Here is a 24,855-nt window from a genome sequence, read left to right on the forward strand (position 1 = left end):
TTTTCATGAACTGACATGATATCATAAATATTAAATGAACTAAGATCATATTTTCTGAAATCACTTTTTATTTGTCGATTTAATAGGCTATTTATTTCTTAAATCACTTTTTATTTTTTATTTGCCAATTTAATCGGTTATATATTTTATAAAAGTAAAAAGAAATCATTTCCAAAAGTTGGATGTTATTTTAAAATTATACATTTATGCCTACAAAACAAAAAAGTTAGCAAGCAATGTCACGCCATTTTTGTAAATATTTTCCTATCTTTTGTTCCTAGGCATCATCTTATCCAACTTTTTGTTCATACAAATCATCTTATCTAATTAAATAGTAACATGTCCCATCTAATATTAATTTAATAAAATTTAATGATATTTTAATATTACTATGATTCATATTATCCTTTAATTGAATAAACTGATTTGTAGGGAGAAAGATTTTCTCTTTTTGTAAATGAACAAATTTTCAACAATTTACAAATTTGTCCTCGACTCCGTGGCTAAGATCAAACCTACCTCTCCTACCCTCGTTATTTATCAACGGGACTTTCGTTTCAAGAGTAATTTAGTTATAAAAAAACAAAAACAAAAAAAAAATCATTTGAAACATTTAAAAAAAATATAAAAAATACAAGAAAAAACCTATTTTGATAATAGGGAATCACAATTATTACAAGGCAATCCACACCTTTTAGTCTTTCTTTACGAGAGATACTCATATCCTAAATACAAACCTTTTATGTATTAAAATCCACCGCAGCCGCCGCCACAACCACCACCGCAGCCGCCGCCGTCAGCAGCATCCGACACCATATCTCCGATCAACAAACCTCCCAATGCTCCTCCCAGCAATCCAGCTCCCAACCCCATACCGAATTTATTTTTCTTCTTAGCCTGTTGTGGTGGCTGCACCGGCGGGTACCCATACCCCTGTTGAGGAGGATAGCCACCGTACCCTGGAGGTGGAGGAGGGTAACCACCGTAACTCGGTTGTTGTTGATATGGGTATCCAGCCTGTTGTTGAGGGTATCCAGTCTGTGGTTGAGGGTATCCGGCAGGAGGCGGATAATACGCACCTCCTGCTGGTGGGTATCCGGTAGCACCACCGGGTGGTGGGTACGGTCCGGAAGCGGCGGCGGCGGGTGGTGGGTAAGATCCCGGACCAGCAGCAGATGGCGCCGCATAAGGCGGTGGATACATCGAACTAGATCCAGAAGCAACCGCAGGGTATGCTGTAACAGCGTCGTCCCCCTTATTAGGCTTCGCTCCGGGATAACTTGGATAAGCGGTAAAAGGCTCATCCACCTTGTTAGGCTTCCCCGCCGGATAAGCCGTCACAGGCTCATCCACGTTATTAGGTTTTCCGGCAGGATAAGCCGTTACTGGCTCGTCCACTTTACCAACTCCGGCGGGTTTCTCCCCAACCTTATACGAAAAACTGAGTTCACCTTTTGGCTTACCTGAGGGTTTCCTCACCTGATAACTAACAAACTGTAACGGCTTACCTCCGGTCAACGCGCCATCGAGAAGCTCCTTGATCGGAACATGAACTTCCCCCAAATCCTTATCGCCGAACATCCCTTCGGTTTTGATCTTAACAACAAGCGTCAATCGGTTCTGTAACGCAGCAGATTCATCGATCTTAAACTTCATCTGATAATTCCATGTAGGATTTGAATCTCCATCCTTATCAACGTGGGTTTTCTGCTTCTGATCTTGATTCCCGGCGCCGCTGATGTAAACAACGGCGTAAACATCCATTTTTCCGACGAGATTGATTTTATTGAGTCCTTTTGCAGATATTAGTGTGAGCTCCAACGATCTGTCCGCCATGGGTAATTGCTTAATTTGAAATCAAGTTCAGAATTTGGGGATGAAGGAATATATAGAAAGAAAAACCGAGTATCGAGATGAAGTCCACGATCTTTTCTAGACGATTTTTTCTAGGAAATGCAGAATGCAATTTGATGATGTGAAGTAAATATCAATGATCAAGCAAATGAGAACCGTTGGATTGTTTTGAATAAACAACGAAAAGGACGTACACGCGTTATTGATTACGTTGGGTTATTTTATATCTTTATTTTGAACATTTTATTTTCTTATTCCATTAGTCTATATTTCAAGGAAATAAGTTTGAATAAAGAGTTCATCACAAGAATATTTAAAGAGGTAACAATGATCATTGTGACAGAAAAATACTAATGAGTAAACAATTATGTTTCTCATTTTTACGAAAAAAAAGTAATTTTGCAAAGCATTCATTAAAATTCATTAAAATTCATGAGATGTAATTGTAGTTTAATAAGAATTTTTAGTATTTAGGCTATTCAATAGATACGTTTTGGTCCGTTAACCGACATGTGCACACCGCCACTTAGCCGCATGTAGCTGTGGTGGCTTGGTCTTTTGTCGTTTGCTCATCGCACCAGACCACGATCCACGTCTTTTTTCATTCTTTTCTCGTCTTTCTTCTTCATTTCTTCCATGCCCTTTTCTTCTGTGACTTCTTATTCTCTCTTCTTTCATCATCATTTCTTCTTTCTTCACGGTTTGGTCTTCGATGAACGCCGCTTCCATTAGCAGTGGTGTGAAGATGATGCTTAGTTGATGAAGAGAGAAGACGATTTGGATGAGGGTGGCGTGATATGTATACCTCACATACTTTTAGTATTCATAATAATTTGCAACATCTTATTGCATGACCGTATAAAATGACATGTATTCATATTGTTATTGGAATCAAATAACAAATTTTTTTCGTCTTTTCTTTTATATTCGAATCCAAATTCTTTGAATTGGTAATTAATTCATAAAAGTTTTATTTAGAGTAATTATTTAACATCGAGGGACATATGAAAAGGTTAATATTGGGTATGATTATTAGCTAGGTTTGAATTATGTATCTTGAATTTACATTTTGATATAACATATTTTGAGTTAATTGGTTTGATGTCTTGTGAATTCCATGTAGCAAAAAATAAAATCAGGTAAACTTTCAAATGTCTTACGATCTTGTAGTGTTATCGATATAAATGATGACAACGGGGTAAGCGAAATTGTAGATAGTGTTTATTATATTTTGTCGTAAGGCCCCCGTGATGGAAGACTATTGGTGTATAATTCTATAAAGAAGGGTTAAGGTGATGCATGATGATTTGAGCTTATCGTTGTTGTTATTGGTCGTATGGTAAACTTAACTTTTATTACGACATTTGAGTGGTTTTTTCATAACAATAATTGTAACCTCAATCATTTTGCATATCCGCATGTTCGTAAATCATTTTGCACCCACTGATTTGTAATATAAAATGTTTAACTAAAGGAAAAAAGAAATATTTGCACTGTTACGCACCATGTTCTTAGGGATTTTCCATGTACAACAATCAATGCTTACTCGTTTGCTTTGGAACATACAAGATAGATAGTGGGGATACTTCGGTATGGTGTTTAAAGAAGTTGAAGGAATGCATTATGGATATCGAAAATTGGTCAAAATATCTTATATAATTGATTATATTATCTCTCTATCATAACAGTCTTTCCAAATGTGTATTACAAACTACATTTCCACCATGTCTCCTTAAAATTAAGAGTGAAATTTTCAAAGGATACAGGCACGAAATTTGTTTTATGAAGGACATGCAAAAAGTACAAACTTCTAGAATATATGTTTTTGTTACATCAACTCACCTCATTAATAATATTAGCTACAAAATATTGAAATAACCGTACTTCACTAGGTCACTATTGTAATACCCGATTCAAGGTATTTTCATTTTGGATCAGTAGTGTGTAATTAGTTTGCAATTTTGGTCCTTAGGGGCATTATTGTAATTTTTAGGTAGAGAGTGTGTGTTGGATGTTCCTGCTGCACGCTAGGCGTATGCAATTAGGGGTTAAATCCTAATTCTAGGGTTTAGAGTCTATATAAGCAACCTTATGTCCCAGTGTTCTCTCATTTCCTAGCCTCCATTGCTGTTTTGAGCCTCATTTCGAAAACCTAGCTCATCTAGAGAGATTTAACCCATTTTGTGTGTGTTTTAGTAGGTGTTTCATGAACCTTGAAGAAGAAGAAACTTAAAGAATGAGCGTTGATCAAGGAGGAGCTTGTAGATTCAGATTTCACTCATCATTTCCAGTTTCATTGAGGTATAAAGCTTGGACCTTGCTCATTCTATATGTGTATCTAGTTGTTATGTGGTTTTGATCACTTTTTGGTCCTATGAATGAGATCTAGTGGAATTTTACCACTTTAGAAGTTATGAGTTGATCCTCTTGATGTTTCTGAGATCCCTAGTCCATAAAATTAGCATCTTGATGGTTAAGGATCAACCATGCATGAGTTGATGTCCATTTGGTGAAAGTAGGATTCTAAATCTAAAGTTTGAGTTCTTTTGAGCCATGTAAAGGCTCCAAGTTGGTGACTTTATGGATTAAGACATTCCCCAAGGTTTGGATCTAAAATATGGACGTTTGGTAGCAAGCATTTAGTGCTTAATGGGAAAAAAAGCTTAATGGGTGCATACGTCAGGGGTACGTAAGCGTACGCAAGTGTACGCATCTGGATCCCCAACTTAGTGTATTCATCTAGTACGTCGGCATACTAGGGGAAGACTCAGTGTTCACGAGTAGGTGGAATTTTGACTTTTGGGCCGCCTTTGGGCTTTAGGTTGTTGGGCCACAAGTCTTTTTTATTATGGTTCACTGTTAAGGCTTGGGCCTTCTTTTATTTTAGGCTCATATTGGACTTTGGGTGTCCTTTAGGAATTGGACCATTATTTGGGCTTTTGTGCCATTGAGGGTGGGACTTGGCTTTTGGGCCAATTGATGGAAGAGTAAAATGGTCTTTTACTCTGGGGGTCAGGATTAGTTAAGTAAAGTCCCAAAAATGGTTTATGACCCGTTTATTAGTTAGGGTTTCATTTGGTTGGTTAATGTAGGGATTCTCCGGTTCAGCGGCCCGAGCATCTATTTGACTGATAGTAGACTGATGTGAGTTTTCTCACTATACTGTAGGACATTAGGGATTTTATGTACTTGTAGTCTTTTTGACTCCTATTATATGTGTTGTATGCCTATGTGCATGTTTTCTATATGTGTGTGGGGTGAAATAGACCTCGTACAGCCTTGTGCTGACATATGAGTTGTGTTGCATCCCAAAATTCAAGGCCAAAAATTTCATCTTTAAATAAGTTATTATTAAACCATAAGTATAAAAACATCCATAATAACATCTCATGTCAAAACCAAAGTGTCAATATGTAACACCCGTTCCTTGAGGTATTATTTAAATTATATAAGTTAATAATTGCTTTGGACTAACACTTGGACAATGGACCCATATGGAGTGGACTTAGAAAATAGGCCAAGAAGATGGGTTGCCCATAAGTCGTATGTAATGACCCAATTTTTCAAGTCCAAAAATTTCATTTTTAATTAAACCCTTTGCAAAACATTTGAAAATAAACAATATTCGATCATATCATTTCTTAAAACATATTACGTGTCTAGAAACCAAAACATGGGAGCAACCATAGTGTCAGAGTACAAATCCCAGAACAATTTCTTAGTGCGGAAAACAAGAGGTGTGTATGATGTGCCGCTACCGTGCCAGCTCCCTCCCCTTCGCTGAAGAGGTACCTGAAACCAAAACTATAAACTTTAAGCACGAAGCTTAGTGAGTTCCCCCACAATACCTCATACCATACAATCATACAATGAACAACTAGGAGATATGGGCCTCGCCCACACTCATGGAGAGATACAAGCCTCGACCACACTCATGGAGATACGGGCCTTGCCCACACTCATGGAGATACGGGCCTCGCCCACACTCCACTATCTGGGAGATACGGGCCTCGCCCACACTCAAATATCTGAGAGATACGGGCCTTGCCCACACTCAGCTACTAAACCATAACATACAAGTATCACACAGACAACGAGTATAATCAATTCTATCATACTGGCATATAACATAATCAACTCAACTATGAGATACGGGCTCTGCCCACACTCCGGTACTAACATATCGTCTGTATAGGCCGGCCTCGGTGCCTTAGACCCATTCCTACTGGAAGGAAACTCACCTCGAAAAGTAGCTATTGAAAGTTTGACTGCTAGACGTCTGACTGTTGCACCATTAATCCTCCGGCTACAAATCCATAAACATAGATTAGCCCCTCATAAATACCCTTAGGTCAATTGACTGACCCAACCCTGGTCCAAGGTCAACTCCTTGGTTAAAGTCAACTTCCAGTTGACTGGACTCGCCGAGTCCTTCTCCTACTAACCCGGTCTTATTAGCCAAGTCCCTCTTCCCACTCACTGGGCCACCCTTGACTCACTACTTAGGACTGTAGAACTGACTCGCGATCTAAATCGCCGAGTCCAAGAACAACTCGTTGAGTCCCCACGAGTAGACCTCCTACTCGCTTCCAAATCCTCACCAGAGCATCCCTTATGAGGATTTGGGTTTCTGGGACTATTGCTACACGTTAAATTGCTAATTTCACGTGGAGATACGAAGGGTTGGACCTTCAACACTTAAACCCCTCTTAATCAGTAACAATTCATATGACTCGCCGAGTTTGAAGAATAACTCGTCGAGTTCCAGGCAATCTTCATAGGACTCGCCGAGTTATTCATCCAACTCGCCGACTCTAAGACCAACTTCATAGAACTCATCGAGTTCCACTTTGGGACTCGCCGAGTCCCTTCGACCCACTTCCCATACAGACCAAATCTGAGACATGCAACGCTTCTAAACCATAGATCTATGCTCCTAGGGCATGCTTATCACGTAAAGTTGCAAACTTTACGTGCATGCATGGCCCCATAAGCTCAAAAAGGCAAATCCAAGCTCTTTAAGAGGTCATATACCCAATAGGGACCTCAATAACCCCAACCACAGAGACTTTACACTTCTAAGGTGTCCATAAGGTCCAAATCTGAAGTCCTTTCAGAACATAGAGCATAACACATGGAGCTTGAGGTTTTAGGGCTTGAAAACCACTAATTTGGGACAAAAAGGGGATCTAATGAACTAGTGATCAAGGTAAGAACTTTTCTACCTGAATAGAAGCTTCTCACAGTGTAGATTCCGGATCTACCTCTCCTTCTTGCACACTTCAACCTCTTCCTTCTTCTTCTAAGCTCCAAACCTTCTTCACAAAGCCAAAATCACCCACAAGAGCAATATGGGGGCAAGGGTTTCGCTCTACAGCTCTCTGGAAGTGTTAGGGACAAAGGAGGCCAAGTTAGAGCGTTTAAATAGGGTGCAAACACCTAGATTAGGGTTTTTGCCCAAACAGGGTCTACTCGCGGAGTCCGGGGGCCAACTCGCCGAGTCCAAAGCTTAGACCTCGTGCCTCATCCCGCTTCTACTCGGCGAGTTGGTCCTTCAACTCGCCGAGTCCAAGGCAAAATGAATAATTAAGAAATATTAATTACAAGGATTACGTACCAGGAACCAGGTGCTACAAATCTCCCCCACTTATTTTAGACTTCGTCCTCGAAGTCTGCTGCTCGATCCTGAAACAGCTCGGGGTAGTGCTCCATCGTTTCTTCCACCGGCTCCCAAGTCCACTCCGATCCCTTCCGGTGCTGCCATTGAACCTTCATGAGCTCCACCCTTTTATTCCTCAGATCCTTCGACTTCCTGTCGAGGATTGCCACAGACCGCTCGATGTAATTTAGGCTGTCATCGACCTGAATATCCTCCAAAGGCACCACTGCCGAGTCGTCCACCAAACACTTCTGCAACTGAGAGACGTGGAAAGTGTTTTGGATCTGGTTGAGTTCGGCTGGCAGATCCAACCTATACGCCACCTTGCCCACCCGGGCCACAACCCTGAATGGCCCGATGTACCTTGGGCCTAACTTGCCTCGCTTCCTGAATCGGATGACGCCTTTCCACGACGACACCTTCAGAAGAACCATATCCCCGACTTGGAATTCCAAGTCTGAACGGCGTTTGTCGGCATAAATTTTCTGTCAACTCTGAGCAGTCTGAAGCTTGCTCCGGACCTGTTGAATCTTCTTTTTCGTCTTAAGCACCACCTCGGTGCTTCCCATGACCCTCTGGCCAACCTCTCCCCAACATATCGGGGTCCTGCACCTCCTCCCATACAACATCTCGAAGGGAGGACGGTCGATGCTCGCATGTAGCTATTATTATATAAGAACTCCGCCAACGAGAGGTAGGTATCCCAACTACCTCCGAAATCCAGAACACATGCCTGCAACATATCCTCTAACGTTTGGATGGTTCGCTCGTTTTGACCATCCGTCTGCAGGTGAAAAGCGGTGCTGAAATGCAGACGAGTACCCAACTCGTCATGAAACTTCTTCCAAAACCTGGAAGTAAAACGCACATCTCTGTCCGAAATCACTGATACTAGCACCCCGTGTCGCGCCACTATCTCCCTGATATAGATGTCGGCTAACTTCTCGGCCGAGATGCTCTCCTGAATCGGGATAAAATGAGCGCTCTTGGTCAATCAATCCATGATGACCCATATAGAATCCACTCCTCGCGCGGTCCCGGGAAGCTTCGTGATAAAATCCATCGTAATATCTTCCCATTTCCACAACAGGATATCCAACGGCTGCATCTTGCCATGCGGGCTCTGATGCTCGGCCTTGACCTTCCTGCAGGTCAAGCACCGCTCAACGTACCAAGCCACATCATGCTTCATGTAGGGCCACCAATAGTCCAGACGAAGATCCCTATACATCTTCGTCGCCCCGGGATGAATGGAGAATCGGGATTTGTGCGCCTCCTCCATCAAGATCTGGCGCACGCCTCCGAGGTATGGCACCCACACCCTGCGGTGTAATGTCAATAATCCCCTGCTGTCATAGTCGAAGGAGGAAACTTGACCCACTATGCGCTCACTCTTCCGATGTTCCTCCTTCAGGGCTTCATGCTGGGCCTCCCGAATCTGCTCTAGAAGCGGAGTCACCATTGTCATCTGCATGCAAATATCCCTAATCGGCGCCGCCTTGCGGCTAAGCGCATCAGCCACCACATTGGACTTCCCCGGGTGGTAAAGGATCTCACAGTCATAATCCTTCACCACATCAAGCCACCGACGCTGCCTCATGCTCAAATTCGGCTGATCCATGAGGTACCTCAAACTCTTGTGGTCCGTGTAAATGGTACACCGAACCCCGTAGAGGTAATGTCACCAAATCTTGAGGGCAAAGACCACCGCCCCCAACTCTAAATCATGCGTCGGGTAGTTCGCCTCGTGAGGCTTCAGCTACCTCGAAGCGTAGGCAATGACATGCCCTCTCTGCATCAGTACCACGCCCAAACCTGAGATGGACGCATCATAGTGCACAACAAAATCCTCTAGGCCCTCTAGCAGGGCTAAGATTGGTGCCTCGCACAATCTCTGTCTCGGTGTCTCGAACGCTGCCTGCTGCTCAGGCCCCCATCGAAATACCACGGCTTTCTTAGTCAACCGTGTCAGGGGTACGACTATCTTGGAGAAGTCCTGAATGAATCTCCGATAGTAGCCTGCTAAACCCAGGAAACTCCGAATCTCAGATGGAGACTTCAGAACCTCCCATCTCATCATGGCCTCTATCTTGGCCGGATCAACCAGTATACCGTTTTGGTTGACAAGATGCCCAAGGAATTGCACCTCGCGCAACCAAAACTCGCACTTGGAGAACTTGGCGTACAAGCTCTCCCTCCTCAGGGTCTCCAAAACCTCTCTCAGATGCTCCTCGTACTTCTCCTGCATCTTGGAATAAACCAAGATGTCATCAATGAAAACTATCACAGACCGATCTAGCATCGGTCTGCACACGCGGTTCATGAGGTCCATGAACGCGGCAGAAGCATTAGTGAACCTAAACGGCATCACCACGAACTCATAATGGCCATAACGTGTCCGAAACGCGGTCTTCTGCACATTCTCCTCTCTGACCCTCATTTGATGGTAACCTGAACGCAAATCGATCTTGGAGAACCAAGATGCTCCCTGCAACTGGTCAAAGAGGTCATCGATCCTCGGGAGTGGGTAACAGTTCTTCACCGTTACCTTATTCAGCTCCCGATAATCTATACACATCCGATGCGACCCGTCCTTCTTCTTCACAAATAGAATCGGGGCTCCCTAGGGTGAACTACTCGGTCTAATGAATCCCTTGTCTAACAGCTCTTGCAGCTGCGTAGACAACTCCTGCAGCTCGGGAGGAGCCAACTGGTATGGTGCCTTGGCTATCGGTGCCACACCAGGGACTAGGTCGATCTTAAACTCTACCTGCCGCTTCGGAGGTATTCCAGGAAGCTCCTCTGGGAACACATCAGTGTAGTCTCGTACCATCGGAACCTCGCTCACCATCGCCTTACCCGCCTCCCGGGTATCCATAACATACGCGACATATCCCGCGCAACCCTGTTGGAGGTAGCGCCTAGCCCTTGCTGCTGAACATACTGTGGGTCCACGTTGTGGCCTCTCGCCGTGGATCAGCAACTCTCCCCACTTGGGGTCCTAATCCGCACTAGCTGTTGTGCGCAATCTATCACCGCCTCATTAGGGCTCAACCAGTCCATGCCTATAATCACCTTGTTCACACGCAACGGAATGGGAACCAAATCCACCAAGTAGCGCTCCTCAGTAAACTTCTTGCTAAGCGCAAGAGAAACAAATGATCGGGTGGCACCCAAGTCAAACAACACTTGAAGTGGGATATCGTTCACATGGAACGATCCTAACGCATACAGAGCACATATCAATATCATAACATCATATAAATAAAATAGAGGAAAGGAATCATACCCGTCACCACATCGGGTGCGGCGCGTGCCTCCTTGGTAGTCAGCTGAAATGCCCGACTCCTCACCACTGGAGCCTTTGCCTTGCCCTGCCAGCCATCAGTAATCCGCAGGGTCGCTGGAGCTGGCGCCTTCACTGGCGTTGCTGCTGTCAACTGAGGGCAATTGGCCCTCTTGTGGCCCCTCTGGTTGCAGTGGAAACACAGCAACTCAGATGTCTGAACAACCGAGGCAGGGGAAGTACAATCCCTGCTAAAGTGTCCAGTCTTGCCGCACTTGTAGCAGCCTGACGATCCTAATCTACATGCTCCCTCGTGCGACCTGCCGCATTTCCCGCAGCGGCCTGGTCCTCCTTGGCCTTTCGGCCTACCGTCTGATCCCTTGGGTTTCTTCCCCGAAGCCCCAGCCACCTGCCCCGCCTCTGCCTTACTCTTCCGGATATGCTCCATATCAATCTCCCTCTCCCTTGCCCTGGCAATCATGGACTTCAGGGTAGGGCAAGCTGAAAAGCTAACATGCTCCCGGATGTCAGCCCGTAGCATGTCATGACAGCGGGTCCTCCTCATATCCTCATCCCCCGCATACTGGGGCACCAACAATGCCCTCTCCCGGAACTTAGCGGTGATCTCCGCCACAGTCTCCGTAGTTTGTCTCATGTCTAAGAACTCCCTGGCCAGCTGCTGAAGCTCGACATCCGGCGCAAACTCTGCCCTGAACCTGGTCACAAAGTCCGACCAGGTCATAGCCTCAACAGCCGAGGCTCCCAACGAGTCACCGACAGACTCTCACCAATCTCTAGCTCTGTCTCTCAAACACCCTGCTGCGTATCTCACCTTCAACCCCTCAGAGCAGAAGCTAGTCAGTTGTGTGGACTCAATGTCCGTAATCCATCGTCTGGCAGCAATGGTGTCCTTCGCCCCATGGAAATCTGGCGCACCACTGCCCCTGAAGTCCTTAAAGGATAGTGTGTGATATCCTGACTGGCCAGATGTTAGAGACCTGGTTAAGGTCAATATGTTGTTATGTTATTGGTTTGCTATGTTTGCATCCTGGTAGTTAGGATGGTATATGTTAGAGACTTGGTTAAGGTCGGTATCTTGGTTAGGATGATGTTATGTTATGTGATCTGCTAGATTGGTTTGATTGGATGTGAATTGTTATATGATTGAATGATTTATGTGCATATGGTTGTTGGACTGGGGTTGGGTTGAGGCGGGTCCTGTTTTGTGCTGTAGGCCAACAAACCCAGGGCGGACAGGTTATCCCGAAGGCCCAACGAGCGGTCCAGATAGGTTGTAGGCCCCAAGAGGGCAGACCAGACGTGCCGAGGCTCGGAGAGTGGACCAGGCCGACTAAAGGCCCAGTACGGGCGGACCAGTCATACTGTAGACTCAGAGAGTGGACCAAGTGGATTGAAGGCCCGGTGCGGGCGGACCAATCACACTATGGGCTCGATGTATATGGCTAGACTCGAAGGGTGGACCAGGTGGACTGAAGGCCGGTGCGGCGGACCAGTCACATAGTAGACCCGAAGTGCATGGTTGTTATGTGTTCTATTATGATATGGCATGTTGTGAGTCACACCCCCAAACCAAGGATGGCGGAAACGTTCGGGGGTGGAGGACTTCATGTATAGTATCACAACAACGAATATAATAGTGCTTAAAGTAAATACTGATGGGTTTTGGTCCTAAGAACATCATATGTGCTCATACAAACCCTAATGCTTGGATCTAGGTTTCTCTATTGTACATGCAAGTTATCCAAGACTATAAACCCTAGATCTAGCATATGAAAATCAATATAACATATAATTAGGGTTTAGATCATACCTTTATTGTTATGTAGCAATAACAATCTCAATTCCTCCTTGTATTGACTTTAGAAAGCTTAGAGTCACAAATGCTACTCCTCTAATGGTTCACAAACACCAAGAGCAAGAGGATGAAGGCTTCCCTAAAACGTGTGAAACCCTAGAGGGATGCTTAGCCACGTTTTTGGGTCATAAGGGATGTATATATAGTTAGGCTATTAGGGTTATCTAACAAGGAAACCCTAATTTGGATGCTTAAGCCCTAAGCAACCCATGGATCCCTTTCCTTAAGGCCTTGGACGATTTCTTATGGACTTCCCCATAGAATTCGTCCACTCCTTAATATAAGGCAATCCATAGCCCAAATTGCAATTATCTTATAATTACAATTCCAGTCCCTTAAGTTTAATTAATCTCTTTTAGTCACAAAACTAATTACCAATTAATTATTGACTAATATTAATTAAACAATATGATTTCTCCTTTAATATATTATTCTCATAAATATATTAATAAATCATATTTAATCCTTTCTCTCCATAATTCATCATATCAAGTTGCTTTGGTGAAGACAACTCAAAAGGACCATGCACCATCGGGTCAAGTACATACCAAAATAGTTATGGACTTAGACACTAATCCAACAGTCTCCCACTTGGATAAGTCTAATAACTATTATGCGTATGACTTCAGATCCTGATCTGCAATCGTAGCTTTCCAAAGTCGCTGTCAACTATGATCCTATCAGATACGCGTGTCCTTTAGATAAGGGATCGTATATTCCTCCATTCTAGATATCATATGAGACATGATTTCAAATCATTCTCTTTGTACTATTTCTCGACTTCTGATTTATGACAACTGACTAATTGAACAAATCAAATTAGCCCTAGCCCGGCCAAGCATTTACGTTTGTCATCACTAAATCATCGAGGGGCCCAAAGATATCGCTTTTATCCTACTTTGGATAAAAGGAATGGATAAACTTTGATATAATGCTTGCTTGCACTCACTCACCAAATTACACACAACAATATGTTTTATAACACCAAGTTACTGGTGCGTTTACATATTATCAATGTGCAACCGATTTGCAAGATACAACTCACACATCTCGGTTTCAAGAATATAAGATGTTATCGTCTCACCAATCACTCGTGATACAATCCATGGAGTGATCCAAGTGAGCGTGGGTTTGATCCAATGCTCAAATCATATTCATAAGCACTCATGAACGATGCAGCAAACATTTGCTTATGTCTAATGCTCTTTAGACAATCCACACACCAATTCATGACAGTCTTCATTCATACCTACTTCCAACATATGAACGATTGTGGCTCGTTCGAATAATTTGACTGTTCTAAACCAATTAAATTATTCAGAAAGTCAAAACATGCAAAGTGAAACACAAGAATAATACTAATCCCATATGGCCTCAAACCTTTGAGTATAAATAAAACACCTTTTATTTATCACCATATCGATTACTCATTATTTGTTGTTTCGGGTACTCAACTTATTACTTGAATTAATACACTTGTCCCATGCTCCTAGCATGCACACAATGTTTATCTATGGTTCTTACTTTGTGAAATAGATTAAATTGAACACATTTCCAATCATTCTCATTTCAAAATTCCTAATCCTTTTTCATAAGTGTAAGAATATCAAATTCTTGCTACTTATAGAATATGCTAGATTCTAACATTTTATGCAACGATCCTTTTGTAATATCACTGCACCAAAGTCACAAAGACTATTGCCAATGAAATTACAAAGTCCTCTACCGGAGATTGTTACAAGACAATTCCATAGACATGATGTCTCTCACTCAAAGTTCATTCTTTGAACATCATTTTGCATAAAAGTTTCTAATCTAGTCATAGATTTTCAATATTCAATTCCCAATATGGACATGTTTCCATATTTTCCATATGACAACTCATTCTTAATAGAATCTTATCTATTCATAATAATGTTGATATGGTCCATCCAATATGGAAACATTTCCATATTTTCCAATACTATACTTCCAACTACTCACAAGCGACCAATCCTCGGCGAACTTTGGATTGTCCTTTGATAGTTTTTTAATTATCTTAGTCAAAACCGATTCTTGTCCTTTTTCCCTCTAAATGCGCTAGACATTTGGAAAATTTTAGAATGGTCAAATATTATAGCCTATGCAATCGATCCTATACCCGAAGCGTATGGGACACAATGCATAATGCCTTACATAAAGATTTGATACCTTATCAATCTTCTGCCATAATGTTTTATTTGCTATGTTCTCAAAATTCGAATTGTGAAGAGGAATGCTGTAATCATAATCGAAATTTTGAGAACACACCATGTACCTTTGACTAAATTTATTAACATTTCTCAACCTAAGCCTTTAGATTTGAAATAAAGCATAATATTCTCTCCCTTAATTATAGCAAAACAACTTTACAACTCTTGCGACTTTGCAAAGTATAACTCTTGTTTTCTATAATTAATATTGCCAACTTGCAATGCCTTCCTTAATAATCATACAATCATAACATTTATGCTCCCACTATCATGATGATTATTATAAACATAACACTTATGCTCCCACTAGCTTTGACATGTATTAAGAAACAGTTTAACTTTCAGAAAAACAATGCTTATTGAATTTCTTAAGTTCATGTTTCTAATACTTAGTGCTTTGATAATCTTTCATCAAGGCTTCTTGAACTTATACACCTTTGCCTTAGATAGTTCATATGTGTGTCTAAACTATTAAGGCTAATTGCCAAACCTCACAATTCAAATTATGGAAAGGGATACCGTAACCATGATCGAATTTGAGAATGCAATTTTACAATCACTGTCTTCTTAAAATCTTTCTTAGTGAAAGCATTTCCTCACAGTCATTTTCATGAAGGAGGGAATCTTATGACACTTAGATTTTAATGGTGTATGTGTTCCTATCCATGTGAATTTGTCAAAACCAAGGTTTATGACAAATTCAAACTCATATGGATCGAACTTTCTTAATCTTGATTTCTTGCCTTATGGTAGCACAACTGCCCACCATGTCTTCCAAGTAGTTAAGCAGTTCACCTTTTCCTATCAATGTACTTTTCATTGATCAAGGTCCTTGCCTTTTATACATTCAAATGAGAACTCATAGGACTCACATGCATAATTAACTCAATTGGAGCAGCACAGAAACAAAATAATGTCAACACGATAGGTTGTAAACCTCAAATCGTGTGCTAGTGATGATTGATAAGGTTTATTTGATTTGTTCTTGAAACATTTCAAGACCATTAAGACTCCCACTGACTCCTTGACATATAAGATTCTCATGTCAAAACATTTCTTGACAAACAAATATTCAAGAGTTAGCGTAGTTTTTATCAAAACATTTCATAAATTGGTCCTAGTTGGTCTTTGTCTTATCCAAGACATCACAGCTTACCAATTTCAAATGTGCGAGAACAAGAAAACCTTTTTCCATATTCTACATTTGATGAATGTTATAAACCTTCTTAATACTTGTCACTCATTGTCACAATCTTAACTTTAAGACTTGTTATTGGAACGAAGTATGATTGACTTCTTAATTTAACCATTTCTTCAATCCTTGATTCCTCTTCTTAAACATACAATTGTACTAAGACTCACTTAGTGGATCAATTGAGATATAGTTCTTAATCATTAAGACCTATCATAAAGCATAAAAGCTACTCTCCCTTCTTCTTAGAGTGGAGAAACTTTTATCTTTCTGCCTACATGATTCTTCTTATTCATTTTGCTATTGATTTAAACCTTTTTAATCAATTCCGAATTACACTTAATCTTATAAGTATAATCATATTTACTAGACTTTTAGTAAACCATGACGAATATCTTGTTACTCTTATGGTGGACTTTGACCAACACACAACTTTGTGTACTCGATTTCCTAGTCCTTCACTTGACACTTTGTCAATGAATTAGTCTAATTTCCAAATATGAAATTTCTCATTCTTCATGCAACCAAGTTGCATGATTCCAAATTTCTGTCCAATTGAAACTTGGGCGATGAGAAACTCTCCCTATTTGGTAAATTCTTGACCTTTTCATAAACACCATAAATAAGAATCATATCCATTTGTTGTAGAAATATGCAAACATCAATTTTCATAACGATTTCATTGCAAGGAAGTAAACAAATAAATAAATAAGTCAAACCAAAATTTATTTTATTTATAAAAGCAGCGGAAAACATTTGTCCTTACAATGCAAAATCCATTGAAAACTATGTATTTCAAAAGAAAATTTCTAACAACTCTATCATAACTATCTAAGCTCAAAATCTAATCTTCAAGTCCATGCGATCAAGATCCATTTCTTGTGTTTAGATTCATCTTGCTCTTTCACCAAGCTTCCTTTCTTTTCACCGATCCTGCAAAACATTCAAATGCAATCTTATCACATCATGTATTAAGAAACAATGAATAGGAACTTAACGAAGTTAGATAGTGGATTTTACCTGAAGTGCAGCCATACTCTTTGACTCTCCCATCTTCTGGACTCTTCAGGCTCCTTGGGCAGACTTGTATCCAACGCCATTTCTTTTGGCAGCAAACGCAGGTCGGTTCTCCTAGAACGTCCTCGGAAGCATGGTCGGTTGACTTTCCCAACAAATAGGCTCCAGTGCTTCGCCAAATCATTTCTGATTCAGCAACAATGAGCATGTAAGTTAGGTCAATGAGTTTATCGTCATGATCCATCATATAATACTTTCTTTTGAACTCATTATATGATTCAGGAGGTGACTGCAGAACCCAGCTCACAGCCAACTTATCGGGGAATGACGTACCCAACATTATCAACCTATCGATGTATGATTTCATTCCTAGAACGTGGGCACACACGGGTTTACCATCTTCATATTTCATTTCCAATAAGGCTTTAGTGATATTGAACCTTTCAATTCTTCGATCTTGTGGGTTAGGGAGAACAATTGGAGGAGGTGGAGGAAGTGAAGCATGATTTCTTGTTCCTCGATCGAATCGTGGAATACCATCTGCATGTGGAATGCTTGTTCCACAGGATTTGTGAAGACCATAGTTGTCGAACTTTGACATCTACAAAACGGGAGAAAATGAATTCAAGTTAGTTGATTGATTGAGTCCTTAGTAAATCACCCAAATGAGATACTAAGGCTAGGACTCAACACAATATCCTACAACTCGGGAGAGGGATGCCGTAACCCAAATTGCAGAACATTTGAAGGTAAGTGAATGACGATTCACTAATTTCCACCATGAAAAACGAAAAAGAAATTTAAGTTTTAAATCTATGAAAACTCCTAGATCCTATGAGATTCATTGAACATTTCAATGGCATGTTTAAATCTCGATATGCCCCTCTTGTTTGTGTCTGGGATGCCGAGGATCACAAAGCGGGTGTGAATAACCATGCAAACTACATGGTGCCCCCACATGTTACAGTCACCTATTCGATGTGCCGGTAAACCACACACGCTCCACCGAACTATGACAAACATTGAGTCACCCTTTGCTACCTTTGCTTAGAACCATTTAGTGTGCCGGTAAACCACACACGCTCCACTAACGTCTTCGCAAGGGCACAAAGTGTAATTTCATGGAATTGCATAAATTCACTTTTTCCTAAGTAACTAAGATTGGGAATTTGTAAAACATTTAGTTACTTTTGTAATTCATTATACTTATAATGGAAGGTTTCATCCTATCCTACACGTTCAGCTAACGACCCTCCACTAGTCAAGAGTGCGGTGGGTAAGAGTGGATAACCATTCAATCGCCATTTTATAGGCAATTTCCTTAAACACCCCTTATAGACCAGCTTCGTGAATGAGGCCTACTAACGGTAAGACTGACTTTTACTCATACATATATATAATGTTAGACTTTTAATGTTATATATAGTATAGGGTATATTTTAGACTTTTAAAATACTAGGTGGTCAAATTTAATAACTACACCTTTAATTCAATTAAATTGTAAACCAAAACTTTTATGGATTTATTAAACCTCTTTTAATTATACACCTTAATTAATTAATAAAACCATAAGGGTGTGATTTGAACTTCTTCAAAACAATACTAGGGTTTTAGAATTTAACATTCCTAATTAAACTTTTAATCAACTTTTAAATTCCAAAACTTGAGGGCAAGTTTTGAAACATTTCAAAACATTAGGGTTTAGGATTTAAATATACATCAAAATTAAACAATTAATCAACATTTAAATTCCAAAACTTGAGGGCAAGTTTTGAAACATTTTTCAAAACATTAGGGTTTCAACTATTTAAATTTCAAAACAACAAAACTTTTGAGGTCAAATTAAACTATAAAACCTAAAGGGGAAAATATGAAACATTTCATAACATAAGGATCAAATAACAAATAATCTAAATTAACATTTAATCATATAATTATCCATATTTGATTTATTTAATGATTTCTTGCAAAACAATTTACCAATTTAATCAAAATAATTAATCAATTATCACATTAGGAAACAAATATTTTATTGATTGATAAATATCTTCAATTAGATCAAGAATATAGTCATATATATCAAAAAATCGGATTTATATTGATCTAATATGATAAGGCAAGTATCCACAAGAAAAAACAGCAAGAAATCCCGGTTTTCCCTCATTCTGACCAGCCGACTCGTCGAGTCAGGCATGGACTCGTCGAGTTCATCATGGACTCGGCGAGTTCAGCAAGCAGAACCACAAAAAACGGATTTTTTCAACATACAAGGCATCAATACAATAGAAACCAATCTAGGCTCTGATACCACTAATGGGTTTTGGTCCTAAGAACATCATATGTGCTCATACAAACCCTAATGCTTGGATCTAGGTTTCTCTATTGTACATGCAAGTTATCCAAGACTATAAACCCTAGATCTAGCATATGACAATCAATATAACATATAATTAGGGTTTAGATCATACCTTGATTATTATGTAGCAATAACAATCTCAATTCCTCCTTGTATTGACTTTAGAAAGCTTAGAGTCACAAATGTCACTCCTCTAATGGTTCACAAACACCAAGAGCAAGAGGATGAAGAGGAGAGAGGATGAAGGCTTCCCTAAAACGTGTGAAACCCTAGAGGGATGCTTAGCCACGTTTTTGGGGTCATAAGGGATGTATATATAGTTAGGCTATTAGGGTTATCTAACAAGGAAACCCTAATTTGGATGCTTAAGCCCTAAGCAACCCATGGATCCCTTTCCTTAAGACCTTGGACGATTTCTTATGGGCTTCCCCATAGAATTCGTCCACTCCTTAATATAAGGCAATCCATAGCCCAAATTGCAATTATCTTATAATTACAATTCCAGTCCCTTAAGTTTAATTAATCTCTTTTAGTCACAAAACTAATTACCAATTAATTATTGACTAATATTAATTAAACAATATGATTTCTCCTTTAATATATTATTCTCATAAATATATTAGTAAATCATATTTAATCCTTTCTCTCCATAATTCATCATATCAAGTTGCTTTGGTGAAGGCAACCCAAAAGGACCATGCACCATCGGGTCAAGTACATACCAAAATAGTTATGAACTTAGATACTAATCCAACAAATACAACCATTATAAATATAATTGAAAAAGTTACACCAATGTATATGTTTACATATTTCAAATCAATTACATTATGATAACAAAATGAACTATTTGACGATTTATCGTCCCATCCTGAAAACGCTGTTGATTTCCTGTTTCACTGATTTCCTGAGAATACAAGTAGTTTTGAAAAAGTATCAACACAAAGGTTGGTGAGTTCATAAGCTTTTGATAGTGAGAGTTTGAAAATCGATCTTTGTAAAGAGATGTATGTTACCAAGAAAAATCCAATATTTTCCTTATAAAAGTTATGTGGTCCTAAATACCAGGACCGAAAATGAACAAGTATTTGTCATACTTAAAGGTATAAAAGTGGTTTCAAATTGGCGTAAAACCCTTTCTGATTTGAGAAAACTCCCGTAATGAATGGTGTGTAGTCTTAAATACCAAGACTGAAAATATACAACAATATTTGTAATTATTGATATAAAAGTGATTTTAAATCGACATAAAACCCTTTTTGATATGAAGGCGTACAAGTATTTTTCCATACTTAAAGTAATTTCAGTGAGCTAAATCGACATAACTTGCTAATTTAAAATTAGAACCCGTAATCTTAAGATTTGTTAATACCACATGTGAGCTATCATAACCATACTTGACTTAGACGGCCTCGTAATGCGACGTTCTTCAGGCGTCGCCATTAAATGACACTTGTCACCACAGAACTGCCAGTCTAGGTGTTGCAAGCAGCTCAGGTGTGGGTTTGTCAAACACAATATAGATCTATACACAACTATCACGTTCTCCCTATAAGAGACTCTGGTTACAATTTACAGGACTTTTTGACTTGGTTACTTTGGAAGTAACCCGAAGCGAATGACTCACAAATTTATTCATTAACAGATTTACGTGAACTAAACTGAAAACCTTTGATAAATAAGTTTGAAAGTAAATGATACATAAACTATACCTATTATAGTTTATCCAAAACGTTTGTAATGTATAAGAACTCTTTCATGAAAATGCATTAGTGTTATGAATCCATTAACTATGCTTATTATAGCTTAATATACGTGTTCTAAATGAATGAATAATCTTATCATGAATGACTAAGTTTTAGTTTATGATGATAAACTAACAAGGAAACACATTCAATATTTAGAACTTATTGTTATACACTTTGCTCAACATAATACAAAGTGTTATAAAAGTTATAAGCTGTTAACTAATTTTTAACCTTTCTGCGCTGTTTTAGAAAAGTCATAGAAAAATCATACGAAGTCGAAAACTAAATCCGTAAATTCTGGGAGTTCCCAAAATGTGTCTAGTTTACTCATAATTTTTATCATGATTTTTAATGACCTCCAACTTGGGTGAAAAAGTCCATAATCACAGACTGGTCCAGATTGGTGTTTAAAATGATAGGCAGTTTTGTAAAAATCACCATAAATTGTAGAAAAATCGTATGGAGATGTGCAAGTAGTCATTTTAAAGCTAAGAACTGGAACTACTTACAACTAAAACAGTTTTGAAAACAAAAATGTTTAAGTTGTCCAAAACAGTCCGTGAATGGAGCCCAACTTTTCTGATGAAAGCTGTTAGAAAAATTTAGTTATGTTCTGGGTGTTTTAACTTGTATCCCCCCCCTAAAAACTTGAGAAAAAAATGAAAATGTAGGGTTATGAACTCACCTTGAGTGATTTCAGTAGATGGATGATGGAGAAAAGAAGTGTTCAACTCAAGAACACTTGGGAGATGCTTGAAGATTTGAGGAGCTAGCAACAAACATGACGATATTTGTGTAAGCAATCTATGATTTGGATGAAGGATAGTAGAATATCTAAGTGTAGGAGGAAGATACTTACCAAATGTGGAGGAAAAATCTAAGATCAACCATTGAATCTCAAATTTTTAGAGAGAGGAAGTGAGAGAGAAAATATGTTTGATCTTTGGTGGAAGAATGAGAAAATGAGAGAAGTGTGAGGAGAGAGGAGAGTTTTCTAGCCTTTGACCAATTGTGTGGTTGGAAAAAGGTGGGAAAAGTACAATGAAGTGACTAGGTATAGGCTGATGGGGAATAGTGACATGGAATGGGTATAAGAGTTTGCTTGTGTCATAGAATAAAGAAAAGTCAACACTCCACCTCTTGTACTTCACCCACTCTTCTTGGATAAGGTTTATCCCCAAAAAACGTGATTAATTAATAATTATGGGGCCTTATATGTTAAAATAAAGTTTTGGGTGAAAATTCCGCGTTAAAACAATTAAAAACGGGCCTAAAACGCAAAACTAGTCGAAAACCGGGAAGAAAAGGGTATTACAGCGAGACTTCTCGGATTGGGCCGGAGGTTTGGTCCTTCTAAGGCTAGGCGCGAGGCGAAATGAAGCGAAACAGCGAGAGGCAAAGAGCAGGTTCGGTCCGAAGCAGCAGGAGCGAAATGGACCGAAAGGCAATATGGAGCGAAATGGACCGAGACTCGGGTTCGAGCCTTGTGCGAGGTTCGGGCCCGAAAGGGAGGGTTCGGGTCTGCGAGCTTCGGTTCGAAGGGAGGTTCGCTTCTGACACTTCGCTTCTAACAAATTCGGCTCCTTAAGAGGGTTCGACTCCTTAAGAGGGGTTTCGGGTCCTTAAGCCTATTTTACTCGTTTTTACCCCGTTTTAAGCCGTTTTTGACCTGGTTAAGGGTCGGGATGGCCCGAAAGACTACAAAAAGTTTAAGGAACTTTTGAGAGAGATTTGGGAGAGATTTCACATTCTTGGAGAGATTTCTCATACAAAGAGAGATTTGTGAGAGATTTCACATACTTAGAGAGATTTGGGAGAGATTTCACATACTTAGAGAGATTTGGGAGAGATTTACCATTCTTGGAGAGATTTCTCATACAAAGAGAGATTTGGGAGAGATTTCATATTCTTGGAGAGATTTCTCATACAAAGAGAGATTTGGGAGAGATTTCACATACTTAGAGAGATTTGGGAGAGATTTCACATTCTTGGAGAGATTTCTCACACAAAGAGAGATTTGGGAGAGATTTCACATACTTAGAGAGATTTGGGAGAGATTTGAGATAAAGAGAGATAGAGTGAAAACGATTGAGAGAGGTTTCGCGTGTGACATTTGTGAGTGTTTGGCTTCGCAAAGCAAGGTCCGTAAACCCCGTCAAGCCTTGTTAAAGGATCTTACACACTCCCGATGAGTATGCAACATTGTTTTATCGGTTTGGCTCGTCACTTACCACAGTTTTAGGTTAAGGAAATCTAGATGTACATACTTTTCGATTTATGATCTCTCATTAGAATAGCGAGTTGTTTATAACGTAAACTCTAGTACCCACGGACAAATTGAGTCGAACGGTTTGACTTGTTGACTTCAGTTGACTTTGACTTGACCGGAAATTGACGGTTGTCACATTGTGCGTGTATGGTATATGTGGTTGGTATTTTGGGGGTATCTCACTAAGCTTTCGGGCTTACAGTTGTGGCTTAATGTTTTTCAGGTTCTTCAGGAGACCGTGGCAAGGCAAAGGCGTGATCGTACCGCTCCTCATGATTATGTTTTAAGATGTGGTTCTGGGAAGACTCTGATAAATAATTGTATTGAAAACCTTTTTGTAATAACATTTTGAAACCGGGTTGTTTTTGAAAAGTTTAAATTGGTTGGAATTTTTAGAGTGTTACAAAATAGCAATGTAGTTTTATTGATTTGTGTATTTTAACATCCTATTATGATTTTTATTTTTTCCAATTTTAGTATTTTACTTTGAAGACACAACTAACAAGAATAGTCTTGTACTTTGTTTGCTAGAAAATGCTTGAGGAATACACTTAAAAAAATAACTGTAAAGGCTACAAAGAAGCTTGCTTTTGGGTTTTTGTAGTAAAGATATACTAGAGGATACTAAGTCAACTTTTATGTTTTGTGAGGTTGTAAAAATGTATCACTTTTGGGTTTTTATTGTTATCTGCACACAACAGAGGGTTACATGAGGATTTTTCATTTAATAACCATTTATTTGATGGTTTTAACTTTAATTAATAAGTATCTCTGAAATTAAATTTTTATAATTCTATTTTAAGAACATAAGATAACGTCTTATTGTGTGAATTTAATATGATATGAAATTAGCAGTAGTGCCCACTATGAAGATGATAAGATGGTAGAGATAGAGACGAAGATGGGTTATCATGAATGGAATGCAATATTTTAAGAGCTATACATGAAATTTCAAGCCAACAAGCAATTTGGAGGAGGGATTGAGGGGGTAAAATTGGAAGTGTTTGATCATTCATGATTAGTTTTGGATGAAGAGGGTTGGAGGTCATATGGATTCTACAAGTATAACATAAAATTTAATGAAATTGATGTTTATTACGTTACCGATCAAGTATAATTTTAATTTTATAGAAATGGAATAATGTTTAGATGTAGTAAACTATTTGTGAAAAAGGACAAATTGTCTCTATAACTAATTTATGTAAAAAAGTGTTCGTACCCGTCGCTTGGCGCGGGTAAACGACTAGTGTGTGTGTATATATATATATATATATATATATATATGTTGTTGATGAAATAATTACTTCTTTAACTACAAGGTTTGAATAATATCAACAATATGATAATATATTTATTTATTTTTTCAA

General features: G+C 39.4%; 1 protein-coding gene across 1 annotated transcript; it reads right to left on the bottom strand.

Annotated features, from left to right (window-relative positions):
• Nucleotides 1-632: 632 nt before the first annotated feature.
• On the bottom strand, nt 633-2,031 carry LOC111884098 (protein SRC2). Its single transcript, XM_023880418.2, has one exon. The coding sequence runs from the start codon at nt 1,834-1,836 to the stop codon at nt 748-750; it is 1,089 nt and encodes a 362-aa protein (XP_023736186.1). The 5' UTR covers nt 1,837-2,031; the 3' UTR covers nt 633-747.
• Between the last annotated feature and the right edge of the window lie 22,824 nt (nt 2,032-24,855).

This window comes from Lactuca sativa, chromosome 5, assembly GCF_002870075.4.
Source record: "Lactuca sativa cultivar Salinas chromosome 5, Lsat_Salinas_v11, whole genome shotgun sequence".
Lineage (NCBI taxonomy): Eukaryota > Viridiplantae > Streptophyta > Magnoliopsida > Asterales > Asteraceae > Lactuca > Lactuca sativa.

Bases quoted from the DNA above. Each gene is read 5' to 3' on its own strand.
- LOC111884098 (XM_023880418.2), bottom strand. From the start codon at position 1,836: ATGGCGGACAGATCGTTGGAGCTCACACTAATATCTGCAAAAGGACTC.